Source organism: Lonchura striata, chromosome 5 (assembly GCF_046129695.1).
Source record: "Lonchura striata isolate bLonStr1 chromosome 5, bLonStr1.mat, whole genome shotgun sequence".
NCBI lineage: Eukaryota > Metazoa > Chordata > Aves > Passeriformes > Estrildidae > Lonchura > Lonchura striata.
The window spans coordinates 24,198,643-24,225,760 of NC_134607.1; the positions used below are offsets into that span (position 1 = coordinate 24,198,643).

Here is a 27,118-nt window from a genome sequence, read left to right on the forward strand (position 1 = left end):
GGCACTGCAACCTAAGGTGGAGTGGTTGGCAAGCCTGACAGATGAGTGGTGTGGAGAGCATTGGAGATCATGGATCCAGCAGTGTGAACACCAAAAGGGTCACGGGCTGAAATGTCAAGGGTGCATTGCTAAGGCAGAGCAGTGTCAATAAAGCTGCTCATGGCCTTTGTGATCCTAAAATGAAGAGAACAGAGACAAATGCCAGGGAGGATAACCTATGGCCAGCATGTGAGGAGATGAGGTCTGGATAGACACATCCTTTCCTGCTGCTCATCATCCTTTTCTGTGCTGCAGTGTGTCTGAGGGCTCTCGTGTGGCTTTTAAACCTGTACTTGCAGCATGGGCACTCCAGATGGTTGAACATGCCAACAGGGAGAAGGGAAGAAAATGAGCAGTCATTGGCCAAGGTCTCTTTCCTGAGAGTGTCCATGTAACACCTCTCCAAGGCCAAGCCTTGGAGTTTATTTAATTCCCCTCAGTTTGACCAGCCACTTCCACTCTGGTATTTAATGGACAGCACCCAGGCAACAAAGTGATGTTTTTTAGCAAAAGTTTAGTGCTCTGTAGTGCACAGGAGTGTTGTGGTTCAACCCTGGGTGGCAGCTGAGCCACACACAGCTACCTGCTCACTACCCTCCAGCTGGAATGGGAGGAGAATAAAGAGAGTAAAAGGGACAAACAGGCAAAAAAGTGAGATAAAGGCAGTTTGATAGATAATACAAAAATTTTGCACTCAAGTAAAGCAAGAAAAGGAATTTATTCACCTCTTCTCATAAGCAAGCAGATGTTCAACCATCTCCAGGAAAACAGGGCTCTATCATACAAAAACACTGAGTGGGGAATACAAATTCTATCACTCCAAATGTCCCCCTTACTTCCTTCTTCCCCCAGCTTTATGTGCTGAGAATGATGTCATATGATATGGACTATCTCTTGGGGTCACATGTCCTGGCTGTGAACCCTCCCAGCACCTTGTGTATCCCCAGCCAAATAATTGGTGGGGTGATGTGAGACACGGAAAATGTCTTGGTGCTGTGTGAGCCCTGCTCAGCAGTAACTAAATCATTGATATCATTAATAACGTTTCCAGTACAAATCCAAAACACAGCCCTACTCCAGCTACTGTGCAGAAAATTAACCCTTAGCCAGCCAAACCAGCACAGGCTTCCAGTGAGCTTGAGACCTGCTCTTCTCATGCGCACCCATGCTTCCTGACCCTTCTGTTCAGGGAAATAATTTTTGCAGCTCGTGTTCATGGTATTTCCACGGCTCCAGAATAGGAGAGCTCAACAAGCTCAAATAAAAGGTGCTTAATGTTTAATCCCTCTTCTGGCTTGTGCTACAGCTCACTGTTTGAATGAGTGACTGTTGTGTATGGGTTTGGCATGCATTTGTCAGTGACAGTCTGATGGAGCCTGTGCATTGGTGTGACACGGAGCCAGCCCAGGGTGCCCTTGGATAGAAGAGCTGGGCCAGCAAAGCTGCACCTGCAGTTGGCAGGACTCTGTTAGGGACGGCAAGGGCAGGATGCCTCTGTTTTATCAAGATGGGCATGTATTGTTCAAAACATTGTGCTCTGTTATGGCGCTCAGGCTGCCTCCAAAAGAGCTGCCACCATCCTCTGAGATGGTGCAGCACGCTGACAGAGTGTCTCAGGAGCTACAGGGATGGTTTAAATGGTGATGGAGAGGAGTGGCCAGAGGAGTCTTGGTGGAGAGGTGACTGGCAGAAAAGAGCTTAAAACTGCTTCAGCACCAAGTGGTTACTAATTTGTCAGAGCCATCAGTCCTGCAGCTCTCCCCTGCTCTGGACTTGCTAGGAGAGCCCAGATGTGCTGTGCTTTTGCTGCTGATTCCTTGTGGGATTTAATTTCTCTTTCTTGCTCCCTCTCCAGGGGTTCTTGCTTGTGGCTGGCATGGCAGAGTACGTCCCCCAGCCTCCCTCCACCTGGCCTGCAGGCCCACAGCCCCCTCACACTTCTGCCATCTGCCCACTGGAGCCCGTGGATCTGGGCATCTCGGAGCAACAAACACCACCAGAGCAGCCACCGTCCTCCCTGGAGCTGGGTGAGGATGAAGAAGTCACCTCCCCTCCGGATCCTGATGTTCCCTACCCAGACTTGGCCCCCGTTGTCTTCTTCTGCTTGAAGCAGACCACCAGCCCACGGAGCTGGTGCATCAAAATGGTGTGCAACCCATATCCTTTCTGAGATGCCCCTTCTCCCTCCCTGCCTCTGGCTCCCTTCTGCCCTGTCCTCCCCTCATCCTGCCCTTCTGGGGTGCCTTGCAGGTAAGGAATAACTTTTATTACATTTAACAACCTTATTTGTTCATTGCTTGTGTTGAAACAGAACCTTTGCTGTTTTAGTGTGTGATCAAAAGACATTGATCATGAAAGAAGGGACTTCAGAAAGAGCTGCTGGCAGTCCCAGACACAGGGACTGGGAGTGGGGAGAGTGGAGGTGTGAGGAGAGATACATTAGGAAGTCTGTTCTTCCCCTTCCCAGCTCCCTTTTTGCCTGGGACAGAGTAGGATTTGCTAGCCCAGGAGCTTTTCAGACTGCCATGAATGGTGGAGATGTCTGAAAATACAGGCTTTACTGAGAGCTCACCTTGCTTTAGTCAGGGAACCACCACTCCTCCTGCACCCTGATTGCAGGGAAACCTAGGTGACCCCTTGCCTTTCCATTTAGTACATGTCACTGTCCTGCCAGCATCTTGTTGGGATGTCTGGCCAGGAATGAACGGGAGAATGTTGTATGTTCCAACCAGCCTGGGAAAGATCTCTGGGACATAGGCATGTGCTCCTTTCCATGGTCAGCAGTCACACACAGGTGTTATCACTCATGCTCAGGGCTCCTGCAGCACAGCAGTGCAAATGATGGCCACCTGCACAGCTCATCACCAGGAGCCTGCCAGCTGGGCTCTGTGGCTCCAGGGTATAAAAACCAGGTAGAGAGGCACTGTTGTTCCTTGAACTGTGGGATCGCTGATGGTGTGGAGGAAATGGAGACAAAGATGAGTCATCAGAGAGGTTGGTCTGAGATTTTATGTAAATGTTTTTCTAGCTGAAAATCTCACCTGGCAGCACTTTTTACCTGGAAGTTTCTTAGTTCCTAGTTAGGTGAGCATTAGCTATGAGGATGCCTGCTCTGGTTTTGATGTATAGATTAAATCTGAATGTCTGGGCATACAGTGGAGATGAGCAAAATGTTTCCAAGAGTATTTTCAGCTTTAAGAGCCTAACCCTGTGTGAGGACTTCAAGTAGTGTCAGCAGTAACAGCTGACCTTAAATGGATGAGATTTGCTTTAATTTCAAGTGTAAGTAAAGGTTTGTGTTTGATCTCTGAGCTCTCATCTTAAAGTTCAAAAGCCACTGAAGAGATGTTGCAGTCTCAAACATAGGTTATGGCTGAGAACACATTGGAGATTTAGATATTCTACTTTCTTTTCTACTGGCTGCTCCATAAAATTTTAAAACTTTGTATTGAATTATGCATTGCTTTTCTATCACAGTGTGCCTGTTCTAGTTATTATGTCCTGGGAATCTTGTCCCAGCATGAGGTAGAGCAGAACTCAAAACAGGACTCAGAATACAGCATGAGACATTTGTGTCACTATAAAAGGCTAGATTTGGGAAGTGGAAGAAGAGTAGCAGCGTGGGTTTGGGATGAAGGCTTGCTTTTGGATGAGGGAAGGAGGTTGTGGTGGAAGAAGACAAGAGCCTGTCCTTATTGCTGGCTAAAAAGTCACACAAAATAATCCCTCCAATTTGATATATTGCAAGGTGTTTGCTTTCAGTTGTTGGAACTATTACTCAAGAAATTGGTCCGTTTTAGTTTTTAAATGTTACCTTTGTCCTAATCTGCAGACAAATGTGTTCTTTGAAAAGTCGTTAGAAAAGGACTTTTTCTTATTAGAAACTAGATAAAGAAGGAAAAAGCCTCATCCAATCACCTGTTGATGACCTTACATGTGGCTACAGATACCACCAGAGTGAAGGGCAATGGTGGAGCTGTGGACACTAACCTTTTGGAAGGGTTGTGTCAAATTTGAGGTTTCAGCTCAGCTGTGTGATGTTGAGAGATTACATGACTAATGGAGACTGAGAGGTGAGGATTCAGCCCCTCCTCTGATTTCCTTTCAACCCCTTGTGCTTCTCTTTTTGAAAGGCTCATGAAATAAATAATTAGCTGTTTTTCTCAAATGAGGGGTTGTTTCTGCACCCTGAAGGCTTTTTACATATAATCATATGCTCTTGGCATCACACTTTTTTTAACAGCATCATAGAAAGGATGCATTTACATGGCCTGGTGGCAGATTCCTGGCTGGGAATCAGACCCTTCATAAGAGATACTTCTATGAAAATCAAATCATGTCTTCTAGGAATTGATATGCTTGCCTGCTTTTCATTCTTGTTATGCTGAGCAATTGGGTCTCCAATGTGCTTAAGCTAAGCAGGGGCAGGATGAGTTGCTGTCATAGGTCAATACCTGGTCTTTCAGGAAGATTCAGCAAAAAGATGAGGCATTAATTAAATGCCTATTAATCTTCTTGTGGATTTTTTTCCTAGGTTAGAGCTTCATGATCACTGTTATGGAAGTACTGTCAATGAGATTGAAAAAGGAAGCTTTGATAGTTAAGGACTATGTAACATTTTTTTTAAGCACAAGGTCATTAACCACCAAATTTCAATTTAGGTAATTGCATTCTAACTACTTAAATCCCCCTCTCCTGGAGATTATTTTTCCTTTTGTGAGCAGTCTTGCAATTTTGTTATGTGCTATTAAACAGCTGCCATATTGCTTTGCTGCAGTGCAGTAATAGGAGAAAGAACCACTTTTTTCTGTGCTTTAAAATTGCTTCTGGAAGCATAGTAGTGTAGAAATGTGTGATGCTGTCATTGCAAAACTTGTAGATCCTAACTCCCTTTTAAGAAGAGGACTATGATCCCTGTGAAAGTCCATGTGTTTGTCCCCAAAGGAAGTATTTGCTGTGCTTTTTGCTGTTGTAGTGTGTGGTGAAAAGAGGCCTGTTGCTTTCAAGTTTTGGTGATTTTCAAGTTTTTGGGATGGCTTTACCTACAGCACAAGTGAATGCTTGAATAGCCTTAGCTTATTTGGAAGCAGTTGTTTTGTTTTCTTTTTTTTTATTCCTAATACACCACTTACCTGTCTCTAATAAGGTATATCAGCTGGGTATGCAATACAACAAATCACATACCTGGAGCCTGGCTTATCCCCTGGCTAGAAAGGAGTTGTTGTGATACAGCACATGAGCAACCAGCCAGCTGGTTTAGGTTAATTTGTGCTTTGGTAACAGGAGACTGGATCACTTAGAGTTGTAGATCATGGAGCTGTTGCAGCTACAACATTAATACAGTCCTTATTTGAGATGTGGTTATGAGAACGGCTGGAAGATTTTTTTTCTTTCATAAAACCTCAACTCTGTCATATAGGATTTGAAGTCAAGCTTGGATGGGGAATGGGATGAAAAGTGTAAAAAACATGCTTCCAAATCAACTGCATAGCATTTATCTTATGAATTTATAAAATGTTTGGGACTAAATAATGGGTAGGCCACATGGCACCTTACAAATGGATTCTTATGAGAGGCTCTGCAGTTCACTACTCTGTCATTTTCTTGCTTTTCATGTACCAACTCCTTGGTGAAGCTGTTGGCCCTTTGGGCTTCTGTTTTGCTCTCAAGCAATGAAGTGTTGCATTTCCATCCGATTTCAGTGGTGTAGGAGCAGCAGGTCAGGTCCCAGATGAGTAAAAGCTTATGTGCACACTTAATTTTTATTACTGGGAGCTGTGTTTTACAGAATATTGATCAGGGTGACTTCTTAAAGCTGTGGTGTGACTGCACTAAGGAGCTGCCTTGTAGCTCATTAGCTTCAAAATCCACTGAACGGGTCTTTGCCATCATACCTGCTGCCAAAAATCCACCTTGCTTCTGGAGATACCTTTCCTGTAGCTTTCACTGGTGGCATTGTTGGCTTGGACTGGGTGCCCTGTGCACAAGGAAACAGGACTGGCCTTGAGCATTTTGGTTGGAAACAGAGGAAACCTCTGCATTTATTCCCCATCTCTTCCCCTGCCTGGTGCCATAGGCATCATTTATATAGGAGTCAGTAGAGGATGGCTGCTGATGGCAATAGTGGTGTTTCATGCTGGCACTACCCTCTGAGAGCCAAGTGCAAAATCAAATTTTGGAGGAGAGAAAATGCATGCATGTGAATTGATACTTTTCCTGGTGACAGTGGCAGGGACTGTGGGCTGCCAGAATCACTGCTTTTTGGGTTAAGGGGGCAAGGACTCTGTTGGTCATTAAGCTTTGGGTGAATGTGTTATATGTGTAAAATATGCCTGTGTCAAATACCAGTTTGGGCAATTAGTTTATGTCCAGTGAAGCTATATGTGCAGATTCTGTAGTGTGTTGTACTTGTTTCTGCCTGAAGTTTGTACACTGTCAAACCCTGGACACAGTATTCTTAATTACTACCTGTAATTATATAAAAAGCATAATCTGCAAATTTATTGTAAATCTTGTGGTAGTTGATGACTATATTAAGGCCTGAGCTCCTGTAATTGTCTGAATTTTACTTTTTTTTCCACACGTGTGTGTATATTTAAATAAAAATAATCATTTTCTGCATCTCTAGTAAGTAGAGAGAAGCTTGGAAATGTGACCAGAAAGTACAATAATACATCAAAAATTGAGCGGCTTATGAATTTTAACAGCATTGATCATGCTTGAGAACCTAGGGATCATGACTTTCTGCTCCTGGGGTCATCAGTATCAGCTTTTAGGTGCATATTTGAAAAACAGTAAAATGTGCATGTTGTTCACGTGTCCCCATTTTAAAGGCAGCTCTCCTATTGCTCTTAAAAAGCCTCTCTCAGACACATGAAGTCTGGCACTTATTTGAGGACTTTTGACAGCTTTGTATCATTCTAGGTAACCAGGCACATGTTGCTGCTGTGCCTTCTTTCCAGCTAAGGAGATATATCTGTGCACCCAAGCCCCACCAATACATGATTTTTTTTTTTAATCTAACCCCTCTGCACTCCACAATGTTCTAAGTCAACTTTGCAGTTGCTCCTGTTGCATGGGAAACTGAGATGGCCAGAGTTCTCCAGTGGGTGTGCAGTGATGGGGGCATTGGTGTTCCCATGGCCTGTGCCAGATGCTTTTCAAGCTTTGAGGGAGCAAGAGCCCTTCAGGTTCTACTGGGTTTTCTGACACTGCCAGCCTCCCTGCTGGAATGAAGCTTGCTATTAGCAAATAAGGGTGACTTCTAATAAGTCAGATGTCCATTATCTTGATTAATATTTGAAGTCACTGAATGCAGTGTATCAATATATTATCAAGTGCTCTCCTCCCCTTTTATGTTAGCAAAGTGCCTTAAAGCAGACATGTCCTACCCTTGTGAACTGACCCTTAATTTCTCTGTTAATTCTCCCCTTGGAAAGCTGATGGGCTTTACCCTGTCTAACTCTACCTGTCGAAAACCATCCAAGGTCTCTGTATATATTTGACAGACTGCCACAGGAAATTGAGTGTGCTTAACTGAACCTCTCTCTTCAGAGGGTAAAGCAGATCTCTGGAAGTTCCTGTTCTTCCTTTAGCAAAGAAGTAGTTGCTGGATAGCAGACTGTAGCATTTGCATTTAGGATTGCTATGCTGTTTGGTTTCCCAGATGCTCTAGAAGAAGGCAAAGGGAAAGATAAGGAAGTAGGTGTAGTTTTGGAAATGGCACAGTCTGAACATTTTAATGTTTCCATAATGAAATATTGGGTAATCTTAATTTTGTGGGAGAAGAAGAACCCCATCCACCTGGACTCTGAATTGGGGAAAAGTAATTCCCTGAATTCCAGTTTTTTCTTAGGACAGCTGTTTCCTGATTGTGTTTGGTAGGCATGTGGCAGGGGAAGCATGATAGAGCTCAGGGCCTTCACAAGCAGTTGGGAAGGAAGTTGTCTCCACAAAACTAGTGACAAGGGAGTGTCATTAGTGCGAGTCATTTGATGTGCAAATTTACCAGCGGAAGTTCAGAGGAACCATTTGCACAGTCAGATTCAGTGTAAATGGAATTTAAACTCGTGCATTGTCATTAGTAGCACACAGGGGATGGATATGTTTTAAGGGGATTTGCATGCTTGAGATCTGTAAGAAATTGGCTGGGTTGTGTGTATGTGAGATGTATGCAATTTCAGGCAAGTGGGCAGATGTAAGGGATGAGGTCTAAATTTGGCTGGCTTGCAAGATGGCCCAGGCTATATAACCACAAATGTTGAAACTGGATAAATCCCTGCCTCCCATCCCCTTAGCTTATTCTCTGGAGGATTTTTTTATAGTGAGAACTTGAAGACCATGGTTTGGAAATGAAGCAGGAGAGCAGCACATACAAATCCAGGGCTCTGACTGAAGATTTAGTGTTCACAGGGTCTAACACAACTGGAAATAAGGCTGAAAATCCGTAGTGCATCCTTATTTTCTCTTTTTCAAAGATCTGCGCGTTTTTGCTGTTACTGAAGGATAGATTCCTACTGTTGGAGGAAGGGCTATAACTGCAAAGCACAGAGGAGCCTGTGGTTTAGGAGAGGGGTATTTCTGCTGTGTGTTTGTAATGCCCTGTTTCCCTAATATGTTTCAAACCCAATAAAAGACCTTGTAGGCCTCCATGCCCTGATGCTTTAGGAAAGGAGGGCTAGGACTCTTACTGCAACAGCTTTTGATGAGGTGCCTTAATATGGCAGCTGGGTTTATGGCCAATTAATGTGGAAAGTGCAGGGAAACAGGGGAGAGAGCATAGAAGGCACAAGTCATGTAATTGTCTGGTATAAATCAGTGTTATTATTATACCTAGTAAGAACAAATCTATATGCACCAGCCATTGCTCTTCAGGTGAGGTTGGGGAGATTGGTCTTGTCTTGTCATACATCACCATGTATTTGTGGCAGTCTGGGGGTATCTGGTATTGCTAGGCCAGAGGAGAGGGGATGGTGTGCTCAGCTGGGATGTAGGGATGGTAGCAGTGCCTGTTCTGAGGGACATGCCCATCCCTCTGAGAAGTGCCTTGCTGAACTGAAACAAATGCTGAAAAACCTTTCTGGAGCATATTGTGCTTATTCACTGGAATATATTTTGCCTTGGAGATAAGAACCATTTATTCTTTGAAAAATGGTCAGTCTGCCTTTTTCAGCCTTTATGAACACTGGAGCAGGGTGTGCTATAGTGCCAAAAGGGCTCTTGTAGGAATAGAAAGGACAATAAAAACGCTCCTTTTGAGTTCAAGACCTATAAAATACTTGGACCAGACCTCTAATTGGATGTCTTATTATAACAATGTGAATTAATAGAATTAACCATTAACAAATTGACCAGCTGCTTATTTGAGGACTTGACACTCTTCCCACTCTAGACCATGGGAAAGGGCCTGCAACTGTGGGTTGTGAGCATAGTACTTAACGGGAGATGCTTCAGGTGAGGAACAATCAACAGAGTTGCAGCTCCTCTGCAGCAAATGGCCTGCAGCTGGTCCTGGTATGGCTAGAGATGAGGCTATAAAACACTTGGCCTGTTACAGACCTATGGAGAGAACAGGAGCAAAGAGTCTGCCAAGTGGCCAAGGTCTAAGCTGAGAAGATCTTTATGGTCCAGGAGAAGCACTGTTTTTGAATATGCACTGTGTTTTGGTGTAGGAAGGCTCTAGTCTGGTGTAGGATGGACCAGGCTCAAATTAGCACCCACTTGGAGCCTGTGCTTTCTTTGCCCACTAGTCCTGGTTGGCCCAGAGCACCTTGGCCTGCCCCTTCCTGGAATGCCTCGTGTATCTCTGTGCCCCTGCCTCTCCTGGACTTCCCTGTCTGCTGAGGGGCAGGGCTGAAGGAGGTCCTGTTTCCTGTTTGGAAAGTGCTTCCCTTAAATGGGGTTTTACAGCCTCTGGCTGGTGGGGGCAATGGGATGAGGCCTGAGAGTGGTGGGAAGGGCCACCAGCTGGGGCTGCCTGTTTAGAGGGGCAGATCTGGTGGTGGATTGGGCTTGGCCTGCTCTTTGTCACTGCTGCTCCTTGGGCTGTGAGTTTGTGCTGTGCTACCTCCCGTCAGCTGTGACCCTCCACCAGGAAGGGATTGCTGCTCTGCCTCCCCTCCTTGGAGAGGTTCTCTGGGCTTAGCTGTGTAAATGAGAAGGAATCATCTCAGGAAAAGCTTTGGAGGAGGAGAGAGGCTAGCTCAGGGGGATGGTTTTTTATTCCATGTCAAAAAAACAACAGAGTTGTGACCAGTATCCAGGGAATGAGGCTGAGATGAGCAAGGAAGGCAGGTGAGAGTGCAGCTGGGCTAGTAAAATGAGAGGTGAAGTATGATGATGGAGATGTAAGATACTGATGGGGAATGATATGGGGAGGTCATCTAGGTTGGGAACAGATGATGCAAATCCCTACTAACCTTGGCAGGCATCTCAGCAAAACTTGAAATCAATGGTATTGAAAGCAGCTGATAGACCTGAGACAATCAGCATGAGTGCTTGATCTCTGACTGCCATCAAGGACTGGTGAAGTGAGAAGGTGGTGTGATGGCGGTGTCAGCCTTCTGCTAGAGCCTGCAGAGATGTTTGGATGGCTTGGCTGCTCTGAGGGATGGAGTTGGTGTGCAGTGCTGTAGCTGGAACAGCTTTCACATGCCCATCCTCACTGCCAGGTCAGCATGTGGGGATGGAGATGGAAAGCTTAGATTGGCCTCCCTGCCTTTCCCTTCTCCAGCTCTCCATGCCCATTGCATCAGTGTGCAGACTGGGGAGGGGAGCAACTCCCCCAGGCAGGATGGGGGATGCAAAGCTGTGATGTGGGGGACCATCTGTCCCCCTGAGACAATGGTGCCATTTACACTTACGTACTGCAATTCATCCAAGAGGAAAGATAAATCTGTCCTGGCTAATGATACATCACAGTCTTTGCTTATCCTCTCTTCCTTTAGTTTTCTCTCCCCCAGTCTCCTCTTCAGTCATCACCTACTGTGCTTCAGCCTATGAAAGAAGCCATTGCTCCCCCTCCTTGAGTGTCATTTGATGTTTGAGTCCCTGCAACTCCTCTAGCAGACTCCCCTGTGACTAGCCACCCTGTCTATCCCTCTTCTTCTCTGTCTGTGGCAGTTTGTAATTTTCCTCTTCTTTTATTATTTCCCTTGCTGTCATTCCTGGGTTTTGCTGCTAGCAGCCTGTCTGCACTGCCTGTTCCTGCTCCTTCTGTTAAGTGCCTTTCTTGGCCAGTATTGTGGACACCAGGCTTCCTGGGGTGAAAGGTAGGCTTAAAAGGGAGGCCTGGAGGTAGGATTTAAACAGAGGGCATCATTCATTGGCTTATTTAGAATGAGGAAAAAGGCCAGGGCTCTACAGAAGTGTGAGTTTATCTGTGAAAATAGCAGATTTCTGCTATCTCTGGAGGGGATTTCTACATGGCAGGGTGGGATTGCTTCCTTGTACTCACAGGCTGCTTCCACCCCCCTTTAGAGCTGCTATCTTCCTGTGTTCTCTGACATGCTAGTGGCACCTCTGACATCCCCATCCTGAACTGCCAGTGTACAGGAGCACTAAGCTCATTTCTGAGCAGCAGAATGCAAGAGGTGCCTCTGCCTGGGAGCAGGGACAGGCTGCTGGGAGGTGACCACCTCCTGAGCCAGCCTGGGTGACACTTGCTGCTCCATCAACTGGCCCTGGCCTTCTCTGGGATGTAGCTGGTGCTTTGCTAGTCCCTGCTAACCAGGTCTGGCTCTTGTGGGCTGGCACAGACAGATGTGAGCTCAGCATGCTGGCTGGGAGCTGTGTGGCTGCAGTCTCCTGGCCCTGTGCCCCAGCTTGGAAGCTGGGCAAGGCGCTCAAGGATTCACTTGCAAAAGTTGAACCAACAATGCTGTCTCAGCCTTGTTCCTGACCCCTGGACCTTTGTGAGGGCTGTTTCATCCTTACTTTAATAACTTGGTATTGTTTATCACTACTTCCCCAGGGTAGCAAAAAATTGCTGAAAAGAGCTTTAAGACTGTTTGAAGGGACTGGATGCTGTGAGAGGCAGAGGGAACCAAATGTACCTCTTGGGGGATTTCTCTTCTCAAAGAGTCATGGATTAAAAAGGCTAACACCGGTACAAATTCATCCAGGAGAAAGCTGATGAATCCAGTGCTTGTACTACTAGCTCTGAGATTTCCCTCAACAGGCAAGAAGGGAAGATGGAAAGAAAACACATGGTAAGATATTAACCTCCCTATTGGAACAGGCAGTTTGCAACAAACAGCAGCTGTTCTCTTTCATGGCATGAAAGATGTAGGAGCTCAATATTTGAGGGTGGAGAAATATTTTCTTCCATGCAGAGGTTGATAGTTCTTCACATCAAAGATCCAAAATATCTGCTCATCTTTCAAGCCCTGCTTATTATTTGGAAGTATACTGAAACATCAGTACTTGGCAAATCTCCCTTGCCCTATCATTCACACACCCCAAAAGGAAATCTCCCTGTCTTAACCTGTATCCTGCATCTTGCTTTGCAGCCAAGAATGCCTCTCTCTAGTGTTCCCCTAAGAATACCATGTCCTTATTTTCTACAAAATGTTCTACAGATCATTTACCAGCCAGCTAGCAGATGTTAACAAGAATTGTTAACAATAATCAAGCTAAAACATATTTGAGAAAAGTAGGTTTTTTGATGTATTGCAGTTTTGATGTAATTATTTCTGTTCACATATTTACCAACTTGTGATGTAATTTTTGCTTTGAGTAAATGTCTTGGGTTTGTAGGTGATTTTAGAATGCTCTGTTTTGTCCACATGTGAGATTCAGGCCAGACCTTAAAAATGTTTGTCATGAGTGAGTTATATTTAAAAAGACAGGCTTATAGAAGAGCAGCAGTAAGAATATATTGCTTTTGGTACTACCTGATGTTCAGTGCCACTGGCCAACTGTGATATTTCTTAATGAAGGATTTTTTTCCCTCAAGGCAATTTTTTCTTGCTTTTTTTTCTTTCCCTATGGCTCCTTACTGATTAATTTTCTTGGTGGAGGAGGATCCTTCCCAGATTGGGAGTTTGCTCCTCTCTTCTCTGTACTTGTTGACCCACTGTTTAGCAGCCTTGTGCTGACAACTGCTCTCGTCTTCTCATCTTGAGCCCTCTCTGGAAGTGGGATTTTAGTGAGTGGAGGAGGCTCTAGATGTTATCCCACTTGTTTTATACAGGAAAATCCTTTGGAGACAGCAGTCTTCTCACTGTTTTCTTGTAGAACTTTTTTTTAATCCCATGCTACAGTTTCCCAGTTTTCTTTTTTACTGTATGTTGACCCTGTTATCTTTCCCTGTGCAGACAAACTCCTCCTATTATATGTTTTCTTCCTTGCTGGGTACTGAGTAATGTTTTTCCTTCTTTTCCTGCCCAGGAGGATCTCTGAAGAATCTCACACAGTTCATGCAAGGGCCAGAGCACAAATAGAACAGAAGAAATGGAAGATATAGTTTCCATTGTTCCATGAGGTAGTAGCATGGTTTTCAAAAGCTGTCCAACTTTTCCATCGTACTAGTCTTTTTATCCATTAATAAAACCTTAATTTGGGATCTGGGAGGCAGAGACCAGGCAAAACTCTGTGTAAGATACTGAAGTGGGGAACTGAGAAGCCAAGGAGGAAGATAAGACCACTGGGTCAGGCAGCCAGCAGGGATCTGGAGTGGAAAGCTTATCCACCAGGTATCTACCCTCCAGAGTGGAGGGACTGGGCAGCAGTGGCATGAGGGAGCACCCTGGAGAGTGGACTGGTTGGGCTGGGTGAGGAGAAGGTCTGGATAGGAGAAGCTGGCTGAGAAGGCTGGGGCAGGGAGCCCAAGTGGAGGCAGGGCTGGAGGGCTCAACCTGCAGCAGGAAGGGGTGAGATAGGAGCACCCCATGGAGTGAAGCTGTGTCCCTACCCTACAGCCTTCCTACTTATTTCTGTTTCCCTGCTGCCAGCAAACTCCTGCAAGCTCACTGGCTGAAGTGTCACATTAGTGTCCTCTGTGATGCCATCCTTCCCTGTGGGCAGGGATCCTGAGGGGAAAAACCAAACCTGAACATGCAATGGAAGGTTGAGTTGTGAAGGTGGTGTGGGGAGGGAGAAACTGAGATTCCACATTCATCCTTATCTGTGTTAATTTATTGGATTGAGTCATATCAGACAGTCTCTTATGAGCATATTCAAAGGCCTCTTTTTTTTTTTTTTTTTTTTTTTTTTTTTTTTTTTTTGTTATGGCAGCTGCTAATTTATCTCCATTTGGATGGGTTGTTGGAGGATGAGTGAAAGGTTGAAAGCTCTTGGGTTACCCTGCTGCCCAGTGTGGAAGCAGCATTTCAGAGCATCCAGCAGCAAATGCTAGTCAAAAAAGCATCTAGGACACTTGAGACAAAATAAGTTTTTTATTTGCAGGCATTGACATTCAACTTAGTTTTTCCTCACAGCAGTCATACCTGCTATGTAAGTCTCAGCTCAAGTTGCCAATCAAATGAAGCTCTAAGCAAATGAGACAGGGTGTTGGAAGGAAGAAGAGTTTGTGGTAGGATTAATTAAAATTAGTGTTATCACTGTAGCTGCATGCAGCCTTCCACCATATAGGTCAGCTCTCTCTGAAGCCTCAAGTTTCCCCTACAATGCCATAATTAACTATTAAAGTAGGTACTTAAAAAAAACATTCCTCCTCCAGAAAACCATAACCCAGGATTTTTTTTCAAAGCACAGAATTAATTGCATCCTTCCACAGTATCTTTGAGGTGCTGTTATTTCTTTAAAATGCATTTACAGCATATTGTGATATGTCACACATCCTTTAAATATCCAATAGCTTTTTAACTTTTAAAAATCTATTTCACACTTAGTGGCATGTCTGTAATGCATTTTTCTGGAACGTGTGGCAGATGTCTGGGGAAACTGTTTTCTCCCATATGGGGGTTATTTTACTGGAAAATGAAAGAGGGTTGACACTTCATTTGATTTTCCTGAGCTGTCACATCAGGGATTCTCTATCTGGGTGTGAGACGTGAAGCCAGATCATATGTAAACTGCATAAGGGAAGATGTGCTCCCTTCCCTGGCTGAAAGGAGACTTCCCATCAAAGAACATCTCTGAGGGCTACAAGGGGGGAAAACAGAATGGGGAGGTCTGCTCTAGGATACCCTGCTCCATGGGACTTTCCAGCATGCTCTGGACATACAGAAGTAACATTAAGTCTGTCCTTGGATCTTCCTCTGAGAAAGAGGCAGGTGGCAGCTTTGAGGTTACTGAAACCTTAAGGAAACTCCTGATACTTGTGACCCAGGTTCCTGAAGTGATCTGGCACTTGAGGGTTTGTGTGGTGCTGAATTTGACTCCTGGAGAGGCATTCTACATGCCAGGGCTGCAGTCACTTTAGATGTGTCAGACTGCCATTGCACGGTTGTGTTTTATGGACAGACAGACGGAAATTTGTCATCTGTGTTGGCCAACAATCTGTCTGCAGGTCTGTGTTTCTGTTCCGACTCCTTCCTCTCTGCTCTGTCTGAATGTGGCTTTGTGTCCTCTTGTCCTTGTGCTGTGGTGAGTTGTCCCTGCATTTTCTTTCCTGTTTCCAGACTGAGCACTGTGCTTGGGGCAGGCCCCTCTGTTGTTTCCCCTGCGGTATCAGGGGGAGGGGAGGGAGCTGAGCAGGGAAACTGCTGCAAGCCCCTAAAGGTAATGCTTGTGCCAACATCGCCCCTTTACTGAGACAGATGCAGTGGGGATAAATACCAGGTGTCTCTTACAGAGTAGTTAAATGCACCAGCAGTCCCTGTTTTATTATGTTAGGACAGAAGAGCCTTCCAGCTTTGTATTTCAAAAGATTGCCAGTGGCACTTGGCACATCCCTCTTGTGCACAGCCTGGGAGACACACTCCTGAGTTTCTGGGCCATACAAATTCCCAAGAATTATTTGGCTGTGGTAGCAGTTGGTGTCCTCACTGCTGGTATGTGTGAGCACAGGCTCACTGCTGTTGAGGCATTTCTGGGCAGAGTTTCCTAGGGACTAAGGAGCACAGCCCTGGGGGAAGCTGTCACTAAGGGCACAAAGCTGGGGAAGCAGAAAGGTGCTGGATATCCCAGGAAATACAGACATGGAGGCATGCCTCCTGTGTGGAAGCAAGGGGATGGAGTGGGTGAGTGACCTGGAATGTCCCCCACCAGATTGAGGGTGTCAGTGATCCCATCAGTGGAAGCAAAGGTGACAGGTTAGACAAATCTAGGGGGAGAGCACAAAAGTAATTATTTCCTTCCCCAGCCACTTGACTTCTCTGGGTACTACTTTAGTGTGATTAAGCTGATTAGTGTAATGCACTTGGGACTTTGTCTTGTACCCATGGCATTTCCCATTCTTGTTTGCATGTGTGAAGGATTTCCTCACCCATAGCTGTGATACCTCTCCCCCTGGACTCAGGATTATTCTTTTCAGTTGATGATTAATGTTTTCATGGGTCTCAACTTTTCAGGAACACAAAGACATTCCCATCTGATGCCAGTCTTTAGTTGCTGGTTTTAATAGTTACACCTGGAATTACTTCATCCCACTGAATGACCTCTTCTGAGACACTGCTGCTTCCCCCAGGTGGGTTTGTATTTGTAGGCTTATCTCTGCACCCTTTCCCCACCAAGTGTGCTGCTTATACCTGATGCTGTCAGGCACGTACCTACAAGCTTGTGCTTGAAAACTTTGGGAAGGCCTCGTGCACCTCATGGACTCAGAGAGGTTCTCTGAAATGTGGACAAGCAGCAGTAGAACACCAAAAAGCATTGAGGATTGCCCAGAAGAAAAGTATAGGAACTGTTAGTGCAATGTATGTATTGCTTTTATCCTCTTAGCTCCTACACTGATACACATACACAACAAAGATATTTGACTAAGTGATACAAGTGCTACATAATAAATCATCTGAGTTCTTTATTATTCTAATTTATATGCATCTGTATAAATCAGAGGTGTACTCACCACTCCTTTGCCATCCCTGAAAGATGCAGGAGGATTAGAAAACATTTGCATTGATGAGTCTTGGATAAATATTTGACCTACTGGTGAATTCCTCTGCAATTATCCCTTGGAGAGATTTGCTTCCCCTGTGCATCTGTCTGCGTGATGCCAGAGGGAGAAGGAGGGGAACCTTTCACTGTTGTTTGAAATCCTGGGGGAACTGAAAAGGTTTTGAGGGAAAGGTGAGGAATTTAACTTGTTTTTACTGATCAAGTAGTAGAGGGACGTCTGGAGTTATGAGGAGAGAATAGGTCATGGTGTTGGAAATCTAGTGGGCTGCAGTATGTTGAGCCATGTGGAGGTCACTGATTGTGAGGGTAGGGACTGAAAGGCATAAGACAGTTAAAATCTGTGAGCTCCCAAATGCTCTTCAGGTGTATGGAAATCCCAGTGTAAGTCACCAGTGCAAGAAATTATGCTGATGGTGGGAGCAAAGTCCTCCCAGCTCTTTCTGGGCACCTACCTGTGGGATGACATAGCCAGACACCCAGTGAAGATAAGTGTGACTTGGTTAAAAAATAGGGTGTGCTACAGGGACTGGAGTCCATACCCAGGAAGTGGGCTGGTAATGAGAAAGCCTTGTTTTGGCAGAGGTGGGCAAAGGACTGCCCCTGCCTGCTGGCTGCATGCAAAGTGTGTTGAGCCTCCAAAGCTGCTGGGTTTAGTGCAGGTAGGTGCTCAAGCATTTGAGTTCTGTATGCTGTGATTAATAAACTCACATCGTTCCACCAATTTAGAGAGTTCTCTTTGCTAATCCCAGTTCAGGGCCTCTCAGGTTTCTCAGACTGGGTGTAAATTTTAGAACAGGGAAGAAACTCTCTCTTGTAAAACTGTAGCCACGTTTCTTCTTTTGGTCAGGGTGCGTATACCATAAAGAATAGCCTTTGTGTCTGTGCTCGTTTCATGCTTCTGTTTAAACCAGTCATTTACTGAAACAAAATTAAATCTGAGCTGGCAAGTTGAGTTTGAGTTTCGGCTTCAGTTGGCCTGTGCTTTGTTCAGATTAATTCTCTTTTCTCCTGAATGCTCATACCTCCCACCCCATCCCCCAGACAGGGAGGCAGCTGTTGTCATTTCTCTGCTTTCACAAAAGCACAGTGGGAAGAGGAGACAAAGCAGAACATCATCTGCCTTCTCCTCCGGTGGCAGGCAGGGAGCTGAGCTCCCAGAGGAGCTGCTGCCTGTGCATTGGTGGGATGCTGCTCCACGGGGATGCTCGTGTGGCAGGTCTCGCTGGAGGGAAACAGGAGGAAGGTCCATGAGAAGAGGGCACCAGTCCAAGCATTGTGAAGGTTCCCAGTTTGGGTACTTCACTGGTCCTCTGTGTAGCTGTCTGAGGGAGAGCTGCTAGGGAGGATCTCCTGGGATGGCCAGGCAGCCTGGAGCATGGATACAGCACTGGAAAGAGGACAAGGGGGATGAGAGGGAGCAGTGTGTTAGCGCACCTAGGAGCTGGTATGTCTCTAAAGCTGATGTGTTGCCATGGTGTGCCTGGCAGTAAAGCTCCCTTGTTGCTTCTCTAATTCCATTCAGGCAAAGAAGAATGGTGAGGGGATTAAAAACAATGCAGAGCAAAGGCTCTATCTCCTGCTGTAGTGTGCTCTCCTTGGCTCCTGCACCCTTTGCCACCCAGGCCTCTCTGCAACTCAGTCTCCCACAGGGTTGGGTGAAACACCTTCCCTGGTACCTGCTGCCCCAGGCTAATGCATTGCTTTCCCATGTTGTGAGAGCCTGGGAGAACACCTGCCACAGCTTGTGCATGAACAGCAAAGCAGAGAGAGAGAGAAGAGAACTTTCTGGAAAGTCAGGAGTGTGGGTGTAGGACTGAAGGCAGCAGAACCACTGGCAGTACTTCCACTAAGGTATACAGGAACAGAACTGGGTTTGTGGTGGTCTGGTGTTAACTAGCTTCCTCTTCAGCTGTATCTGAGTGTGTTAATAGTCCTGTAGCAGAAATGTCAAAAGATCCTTGACTACAAGATGTTACAGGTAACGCCACCTAGAAAGTTTAATGGCAAGGAAAATAGACAGGATGACACTTTAACCCTGTTCATCTTGCTTAGCTCTGTCTCCTCCATAGAATTTTCTCACCATTGTCCATCTCGCATTGCCTTGTGATCTGACTGTCTCTAGACCTCCTACCTTCTGGATCCTTTGCCGTCCCTGCCTCGGCCCCTCAGCTGGGTAAGCCGCACTGTTCCATTGCAGGCTGCTGGGGCCCAGCCCTATCAAATCTCACCGTCTTCACCCCTTGCCCCTCCACAACTTGCTCACTGCAGTCCTCTGATTGTGGCCCAATGTCTTGCCCCGCTACCTGTCATGGTCCTTTTCTCTCTAAGACTTGCTGTGACACAGGAGCCCCTGTGCAGCCAGAATGGCCCTCACTTGTCTGTGCCTGCAATCATCCTCCATCTACAAAATCACTTTCTTCTTTCACTCCCCTTGTTTGATAGGGAGACAAAAGTCAAGTCATTACTCCTTCAGCATCTAATATGGGCGAAGCAATGTCCATAGAAGGAGCTGTGGTGGTAGAGGGAGAAGCTGCTGTTGTTCCTCTGCATGGGGTTGACCATTCTGGAGTTCTTGAGCAGTTCAGGTGATGTGGGATGAAACTGCTGCAGGGGTGAGCCAAAGCCCTGTTCAGGGAGTGAGCTCCAGAATGGTGGAGAAACAGTTCTGTTTCTCAGAGTGCAGTGTGCTGAATCTCTCCTTTAATAAGCAGCTGCTTTTCCATGGAGAGGTTTCCTGTCCCATGCCAGCTCCCCTTTCAAGACAGCCAAAAATTCTCCTGTGTTATCAAGAAGTACCTTCAGTGAAAAGAAGCCTTTCCTGTCAGGGTGCAATGCAAACACCCTTTGCTTGGAAAACTGGACTTGAGTCTTGTCACAGGTGAGGTACCCCAGGGAAGACCTGTTGGGGAGTCCTGCTGCTCCCTTGCTCCAGGCTGCTCTCTGCTTTGTTCTCCATCCCCCTTCAGTTCTGTGGGTCCCCAGGCCCCTGTGCAGCTTTTCCAGTGGGTCTTTCTCCTTCACAGTGAATTGCCAGGCTTCTTGTGCCCACACTTGGTTGCTGATGGTTTGACAGTATCTGAAGTCTGGTTATTAATCCTGACCTAAGGCAATATCTCATTAATGAAAATAAAACTGAAAATTAATAGAAGAGGAAATAAAGAGGCTGAAAGATGATGAAAAGGGAATTGTGAGGGAGAAGTGTGAAGAAAGGGAAGAAGAAATTCAGTCTGGGACTTGATTTCTCTGGAGGCAGAGTGGAGAGAGGGAGAAATCTAAGTCTTAATAGGGCAAGAGAGGACAGAGAGGTGGATGGAGAGAAAGGAGGGTCAAAGGAGCCCTTGCCTAGGCAGTCTGCCATGGGCCTGCTGGGAAGTCAGCAGGGCCAGGCTGAAGCAGATGGGGAGTGAAGGATTGCAAGCCTGAAGGCTGCATGAAATATTAAAGATGCTCCATCAAACTATCTTCTCAGTGGTGGTGAGATTCTGGGTAGGAGGGACAATAAAAACTTGGCTGATAAAATGAAGTAATAATAAAGAAATCTGACAACACATAGCTCTCTTCTTTACACCTCTTCTCTTATCTCAGGGGTCCTGGGGCAACCTGATCTAGTGGGTAGTATTTGTGGGAGGGAGGTCAACTGGAACCAGATAATCTTTAAGGTCCCTTCCATCTCAAGTCAGTCTAGCATCTTACTTTCCCCATATGTGAGATGTCCAGTTATGCTGGACACAAGTCCAGGTTTCTTCAACCTTTGAGGTTTCACTTTGCTTTTTCTTTATATTTCCTCACATTCTTCCTCCTTTTATTCCTATTCCCCAGACTCACAGCAACTGTCACAGTTACCAACTTCAATCTAGCTGGGTCTTCTCCCCTCTCCTACTGCTGGGGTAGGGTGTAGCTCTGTCCCCTTTAGGTATGTCCCCTTTAAACACAAATGTGTCTTCCTTGATCCTATAAAGCCTTTTCTTCCTCCGCTTGGTGCCTGGTCCTTTTGACATCTGCTCTTGGGAGTGGGATGATTTGCCGGGCATCTCAGTTCAGTGAAGCCTTGAGCTCAACTGAGGTGATGCACAAACAGAACCTGGTTTTAAAAGTATCCACAAGGATTTCTGCCTTTATCCCACATTGGCTGACAAAGGCAAAACTTGAAGCGTAATGAATGTCACTGAGTGTCTGAGGATCCAGGGAATGGCAGAGCCCAAGAGAAATCAGAAAGCTCAACTGTCTCAGCTCATGAGGTTTTGTACCACTGTCCTGCATTCTACCTATATACAAATAGCACTATGCAATTCTCTCACCCTTTGCTTTACCCATTTCCCTTCCCTCCATGAGCACAGAGAGAGCTGTTACCTTTTGACTGGATGTGTGTAATCACCATGACCTAGTTTGAGAGCTGAATCTAGAAGGAGAGAAAACCATGTCCAAATAACTCCTGTGTTCTTTCCCCATGCCCTGTAAATCCAGTATTAAATTCACTTAGTAATTTAGATCAGGCTTTGGTTATATTTAAAAAAAAAAAAAAATCTCAACATCTGTAGCAGATGTAGTTTTTAAATGTAGAAAGGAGTCCAGACTTAATTCTGAATGTTTTGTCTCTGGAGACTTCATTTGGCGGGGGACAGGTACTGTGTCTTTCTTTTGTGATCCTCCTGTGCACAGTGTGTCCTGGCCACTCTGCCTTCTCCCTGTGAACTGTGCCTGATTTTTTCTAAGATGGTGGAATTGTCTGTTCCTGCTGCTGATCCAGCTGAGTTCTGCAGGTGACAGGTTAGCAGGTCCATGTTAGTTTTTTGATTTGAAGGTTTTTTTGAGTGGGGCAATAATGGAAGGAAGAACATGAAGTATGTTTGACACAGTTCATGAAGCAAGTGAGCCTGGGGCTGGTCTCCAGGTTTTCTTGATTGCTCTTTGTCTGGCATCAGAAAATATCACAGGACACAGACAATTGCTATTGTATTTAAAGGCAGGATGTGCTACAGGTCTATACCAGCATGAGTTAATAAATGTGAAGGAGTGAACAAAAAGTAAATGTTACCTCAGATGACAAAATAACATGCTTTCATAAAAAACTAGCATCCCTTCCTAGGATTGATGGCTTCCAATAAACCTGAGCTGGTTTTTCCACCCTTTGGTATTCACAGAGAGAAAATGTTCAGAAAACCTTTTGGGTTTTTCCCCCATCATTTTTGTAAATGTTCCTAGGTACTGAAATATGTGGTTAAGGCTAGTCATAAAACAGCCACAGTAGAAGACAGTAACATTTAATCTGATTTCTTCCAAAGATGTGAAATATGTATCTGAATTTGCAAGAGCAGTATGGAGTTCATATCTGAGTAGATTATGCATGGGAAGCCTGCATGTTGATGCTGTCTCTCCATAATCCTGTATCAAGACTGATAGTCAGCATTACCTTAGCTCTCCTCAAATGTTGTTATTCTCTTTGGCTGTTCTCATTCCTCCCTCATTAGGAGGAATCCATGAAGGAGGAGTGAAAAATATAGAAGCCAGTCTTGGCTCGGGAAGTCCTTGAGCTGAGAGTGGTTGGCAGCTGGAAGAGTGCCTAAGGGAAGTATTGTGTCTGCTCATCCCATTTTTACGCACTTCTCTGGGCAGCTGTGTTGCTGCCCAGTCTGGGCAGATGTTTGGTCCAACTTGAGATGCTCATTTTTAGTTCTTACTGTTATATTATTCTGATGCTCCTTGACTTGTGTAGGCTGGGAGTCTGTAAACTCTTAGGTCAATTGTAGTTTTTGTTTTGTTTTTAAACATCCCTTCTGCTTAATTCTTATTACTATCTGCTACCCCCCCCTTCCCCCTTTTTTTTTAAGACACTTGTCCTTTTGATGGGTGTTCCCATTTAGGGGGACATGGGACCTCCAGCTCTGAAGGAAACAGGATCTGCTCTACTCAACACCTCTTGGTAGAGACTTCTTGCTCATGATCACTAAGTGTGTGAGGTTTGAGAGCACAATCTCAGCACCTGGTGGTGCCCACCCCATGTTTTTACCTGCTGCCTAGAGCACTGAGGGACCAGGCTGGACAAGTGTCCCTGTCCAGGCTCTGTGGTGTCCCATCCTCCATCCCTCCACTGAAAGCAGATCAGGAGTAAGAGGTCTCCCACAAGAGGGAGGTAAATATAGGTTGGGAAAATAGATGCAACATAGAGATGAACTGCTTGCTTTGAGAGGCTGGAATACCCTCCAAGTGGGGGATCCTTGGTTGGACACATTAGCCTGGCTCTGATTAACCTGTACACAGAATTCTACTTCAAGGCTTGCTTCGTTTGTCTCCCTCTCTTTTAGTGTATATGAGCCTTTGGTCTAAGCATTTAATTATGGTGGCCTTTTCCTTCTAGGCTGTGATAGTTACAGTCCATGATTATAAAGAAAGGTCCAGACCAACTTATTTTCTTGTTGGAGGGTCAGCCAAGTCTTGAGGCTCATTTGAGGACAAATCTGCACAGCAATCAAGTACCCAGGAAATCCAGCAGCCTGAGGCTGCTGAAGGAAAGCACTGCCTGGGCAGAAGTTTTTGTTCCACTGCACAAAGGCACAGACCTGTTGCATAATTATTGCATTTCCTATTTGTAGCTTTACTTCAGATCTTCAGTGTTTTCTGTGCTCTCACAACAGCTCAAGCTCCCACAGGTTGGAATTATGATTTAGTCATAATACCAATATATGCCAGCAAGAAATGCAGGTGACTTAAATGGAGCTGGTTTTCTTTTGCTGTTGGATGGGTGTTTGTGTAAGAGAATTGCTTACTTCTAACTTTTCTTTAAAATCATGTTTAAAGTAACTTGTGTTATTTTATGATGTCCTCCTGTCCTCCCAACCCAGCATTTCTTTTATAATGGATTTAGCTATGGGTGCTGTTCCCAAGCCTCTTTCTTTAGAGTCAGCATAATTTGAGGTTTTAAGACTAAGCTGTTTTCTAAAGTCATGCTTACTGTTCAGGACTACACCTAATAAAATACTGCAAGCATGAAGTAGTCTGGAATGAAGGCAATGGGATGGATGAACACAAGCTTTGATGGGCATCCAAGAAACAACCTTATAAAGGACTTAGGGTCAGGCAGGAGTGTTATTTAACTTCTCAATGAGAATAATGAACAAATGCTGCCAGCCTTGGTAGAGCCTGCTTTCAATCCCCAGGAGCTGGTCCTTGTTCACAGGTGTTATACTGAGAGTAGCACAGACCAACGCTAATGGAGACAAAGGTGATCAAGGCTTTGGAGGGGTGGATCATCAGTGAACCCACTCTTCCTTCTTAGAAGAAGCATCCTGTACACTTGGAGAAGTCTAAAGGGAAAATGTAAAAAATGTTTGGATACAGCTGATGTTAGCAGTTTTGAAGAGAATTTAGGTTGAGGGCAGGACAGATGTTGAAGGGAGGGATTAATTCAAATCGGATAAAGTGCCTAATTTGCCTAAGAGGTTGCTTAAAGAAAATGACAAGTTGTAAAAATTCTGCTTAGCACTGGGCTAGAATTTAGAAGGTGATAATGATTGTTCAGTAGCCGTTGACAACGTGGAGGGAGTTCCAGAGGTGTTCACTTGCCAGCGGGTGGTGCAGCCTGATGGGCAGTGGGTAGGGACACTGGTTCATTTATTTATCATCCAGCTGAGCTCTCCCTTGTGGGTTACCCCTGTCTGGGTAGAAGGCAAGATGAGACTCTGTGAAAGAGCCCTGAATAAAAGAGGAGGAAGGATGAATATTGTGCTCCTCAGAGAGGGGGGGGGGGGTTTGTAGGGAAAGCACTCAGGTGTATGTGCAACATTACCTTGAAGTCTCCTGTAGTAGAATATAAATGTGTTTGCCTTCTTCCCAAACTACTCTCTCCATCTGTTTTATGTTTTAGGCACCTTGGTCCCTATCTAATGTTTTATCACCTTGATAGCTCTTGCCTTATTAAGTATGTCTGCTTCTATCTCTCTAATCTCTTCACATCACCTCCCCAGGGCGCTTTCTTTTTTGTCTCTTACAGTTCTCCTTTACCTGATGCTATTTTTTCCCACCCCTCACTGGTGCACTGCAACCTCAGTTGACATTTCTCCTTTCCCTTGGAGCAGTGCTGAGAAGCGCTGCTTGGTGGATATCAGGAGGGGATTCAAAGTATATGGAGTGCAGCTGTGTGGGAATACAGGGCTTCCCTCTGGCTGCCCTGGAAGGCCCGGGACCCTGGCAGGGGGTCAGGAACTCCCCTGTACAGAGCCCCAAGAGACACTGTCTCTGATCTCTGTCCATGGAAAAGAGTTAATTACAAGCTCTGAGTGTTTGATATAAGTAATAATTAGTGTGGCACAGGTGCAAAAGTAGAATTTTAGGATTCTAGATAAGGGGTTCAAAGGGGACAAGATGGAGGAAATTGTGTGTGCCTTGTCTTTTTCTCCTTCTTCATGCCATCTATGTCTCACTGTAGTGTTGGCATTTTTCTATTGGTTTAGACTGGGGACACACTGTTCAACATAGGTGATAGATATTGGCACGTTATTTTAAATATAGCACACGTAGTTCCTGGTATATAATGTTTGTAACACCCCACTGAGGGGCAGAGCTCCACATGCTGCCCTGCAGGACAGACCTGTGGCAGGGCAGCAGAACATGTTATAGGTAAGCAAGAATAAACAACCTTGAAAACCAGCACAGACAAATTATGACTTCTTCTTTGGCAACAGGGCACAAAGACAGAGACTTTTTACAATCTCGGAATCATCAATACCTCAGATTCTGACACAGCTGCAACACCCCTGGGGGAGCTGGACACCTGGTGTTCCCTGGCTTGGGAGCTGGGCCCTCCAGGCTCCCTACGTAACTTAAGTCAGCTCTGACCTTTGGTGGCGTAGAAAAACCAGTCTTGAAAACCTCAGCTCTATGTTCATGGAATTGATGGGGCTCAGAAGCTTTCCCCAGTGTGGCAGGTGATGCTCAGAGATGTTGCAGTAGTGAACTTTTTGCTCCTGCACTGGTTCTTCCCATGTATCTCATCCTCCGGGTCCTGGTGCACAACGACAGTTTGCATAGCAGAGGGACAGGAAAACATTGTATGTCAAAAAGAGAGAGGGCTCGACAATGAGAGCAGAAGATAAGCAACCTAGAATATGCATGGATTAAAGATGCTTGGGGCCAGACCCGTATTTCCAAAAAGGTGCAACAGGAACTGTCCAGAAAGATGTGAAACTGGCAGGAGGGCTCTCTATTTCTGCAGCTCTGCAGGATGGTTTTCTATCCACCTTCAGCAGAGTTTACCTGTGTGATTGGCCAGCTCACCTGAGAGGCAGAGAGCTCTAGATGTTTCCAGGAGCTGGTCCTTGTTCTCTCTGCTCTCCTCGAGCCCTAGATATCGCCAACCTGTTCTCCATGAGCACACTAGGGACAACTGCTAACAAGAGCTGCTTGCATAGCAAAGGGGCTGTGGTCAGCTGCAACCTCATGGTGGAGCGTCTGCAGGCTGTAGTGTGTATCCAAAGCACCTTGGCATTGTAGTGACTCTTGAACTCAGGTAAGCACTGTGCTGGTAGATCCAAGTCACTTCAGAGAGCCCCATCCCCTAGGACTGGGTTTATTTATGTGAGAGTTGATTTCTCAGTTTGACAGGCTTTTCACTGGAGGTGAGATGTGGAGGTGAAAGCCCATGGGGAGATGTCAGTATCCTGCCAATGACTAGAATAGGAACCTGATTTACCAACTTAGACTGCATCCCTACCTTCCCACGGGCGCTCTGTCTCCTGGCTGAAGGGACGTGAGGGGAATCTGAGTTGGGTGTGTGTGAGAGAGAGCTATCTGCCATTATCCTATTATGTGTAATGAACATGTATCATTTGATTGTTGTCCTTCTCTCCTGGACTGCTATCAGCCAGAGTGCACCATCTCTGTGCTCATCAGTAATGGCATCCTGTCCTCCTGGGGTGCTCTCATCAGGGATGAGGCTGGCATTTTGAGGGCTGGCAGCCAGATTTTGTGCTCTGGTGCTGGTTTCTAGGAGGTGATGAGGCTGTCAGTGGAGCTGTGTGTGTGTGAATGTGCGGCTGCTTCTCAGGCGTAGGGACATGGGGAA

General features: G+C 45.5%; 1 protein-coding gene across 6 annotated transcripts in view; it reads left to right on the forward strand.

Annotated features, from left to right (window-relative positions):
- The window catches only part of CACNA1I (calcium voltage-gated channel subunit alpha1 I), a 165,990-nt gene that overhangs the window by 11,813 nt on the left and 127,059 nt on the right, over nucleotides 1-27,118 (forward strand). For all 6 annotated transcript variants that reach the window (XM_077783408.1, XM_077783407.1, XM_077783410.1 and 3 more), the window contains one exon: nucleotides 1,895-2,195. In XM_077783408.1, the coding sequence (XP_077639534.1) occupies nucleotides 1,916-2,195 (280 nt within the window). In that variant the 5' untranslated portion in view covers nucleotides 1,895-1,915. The remainder of the gene's footprint in view (nucleotides 1-1,894; nucleotides 2,196-27,118) is intronic.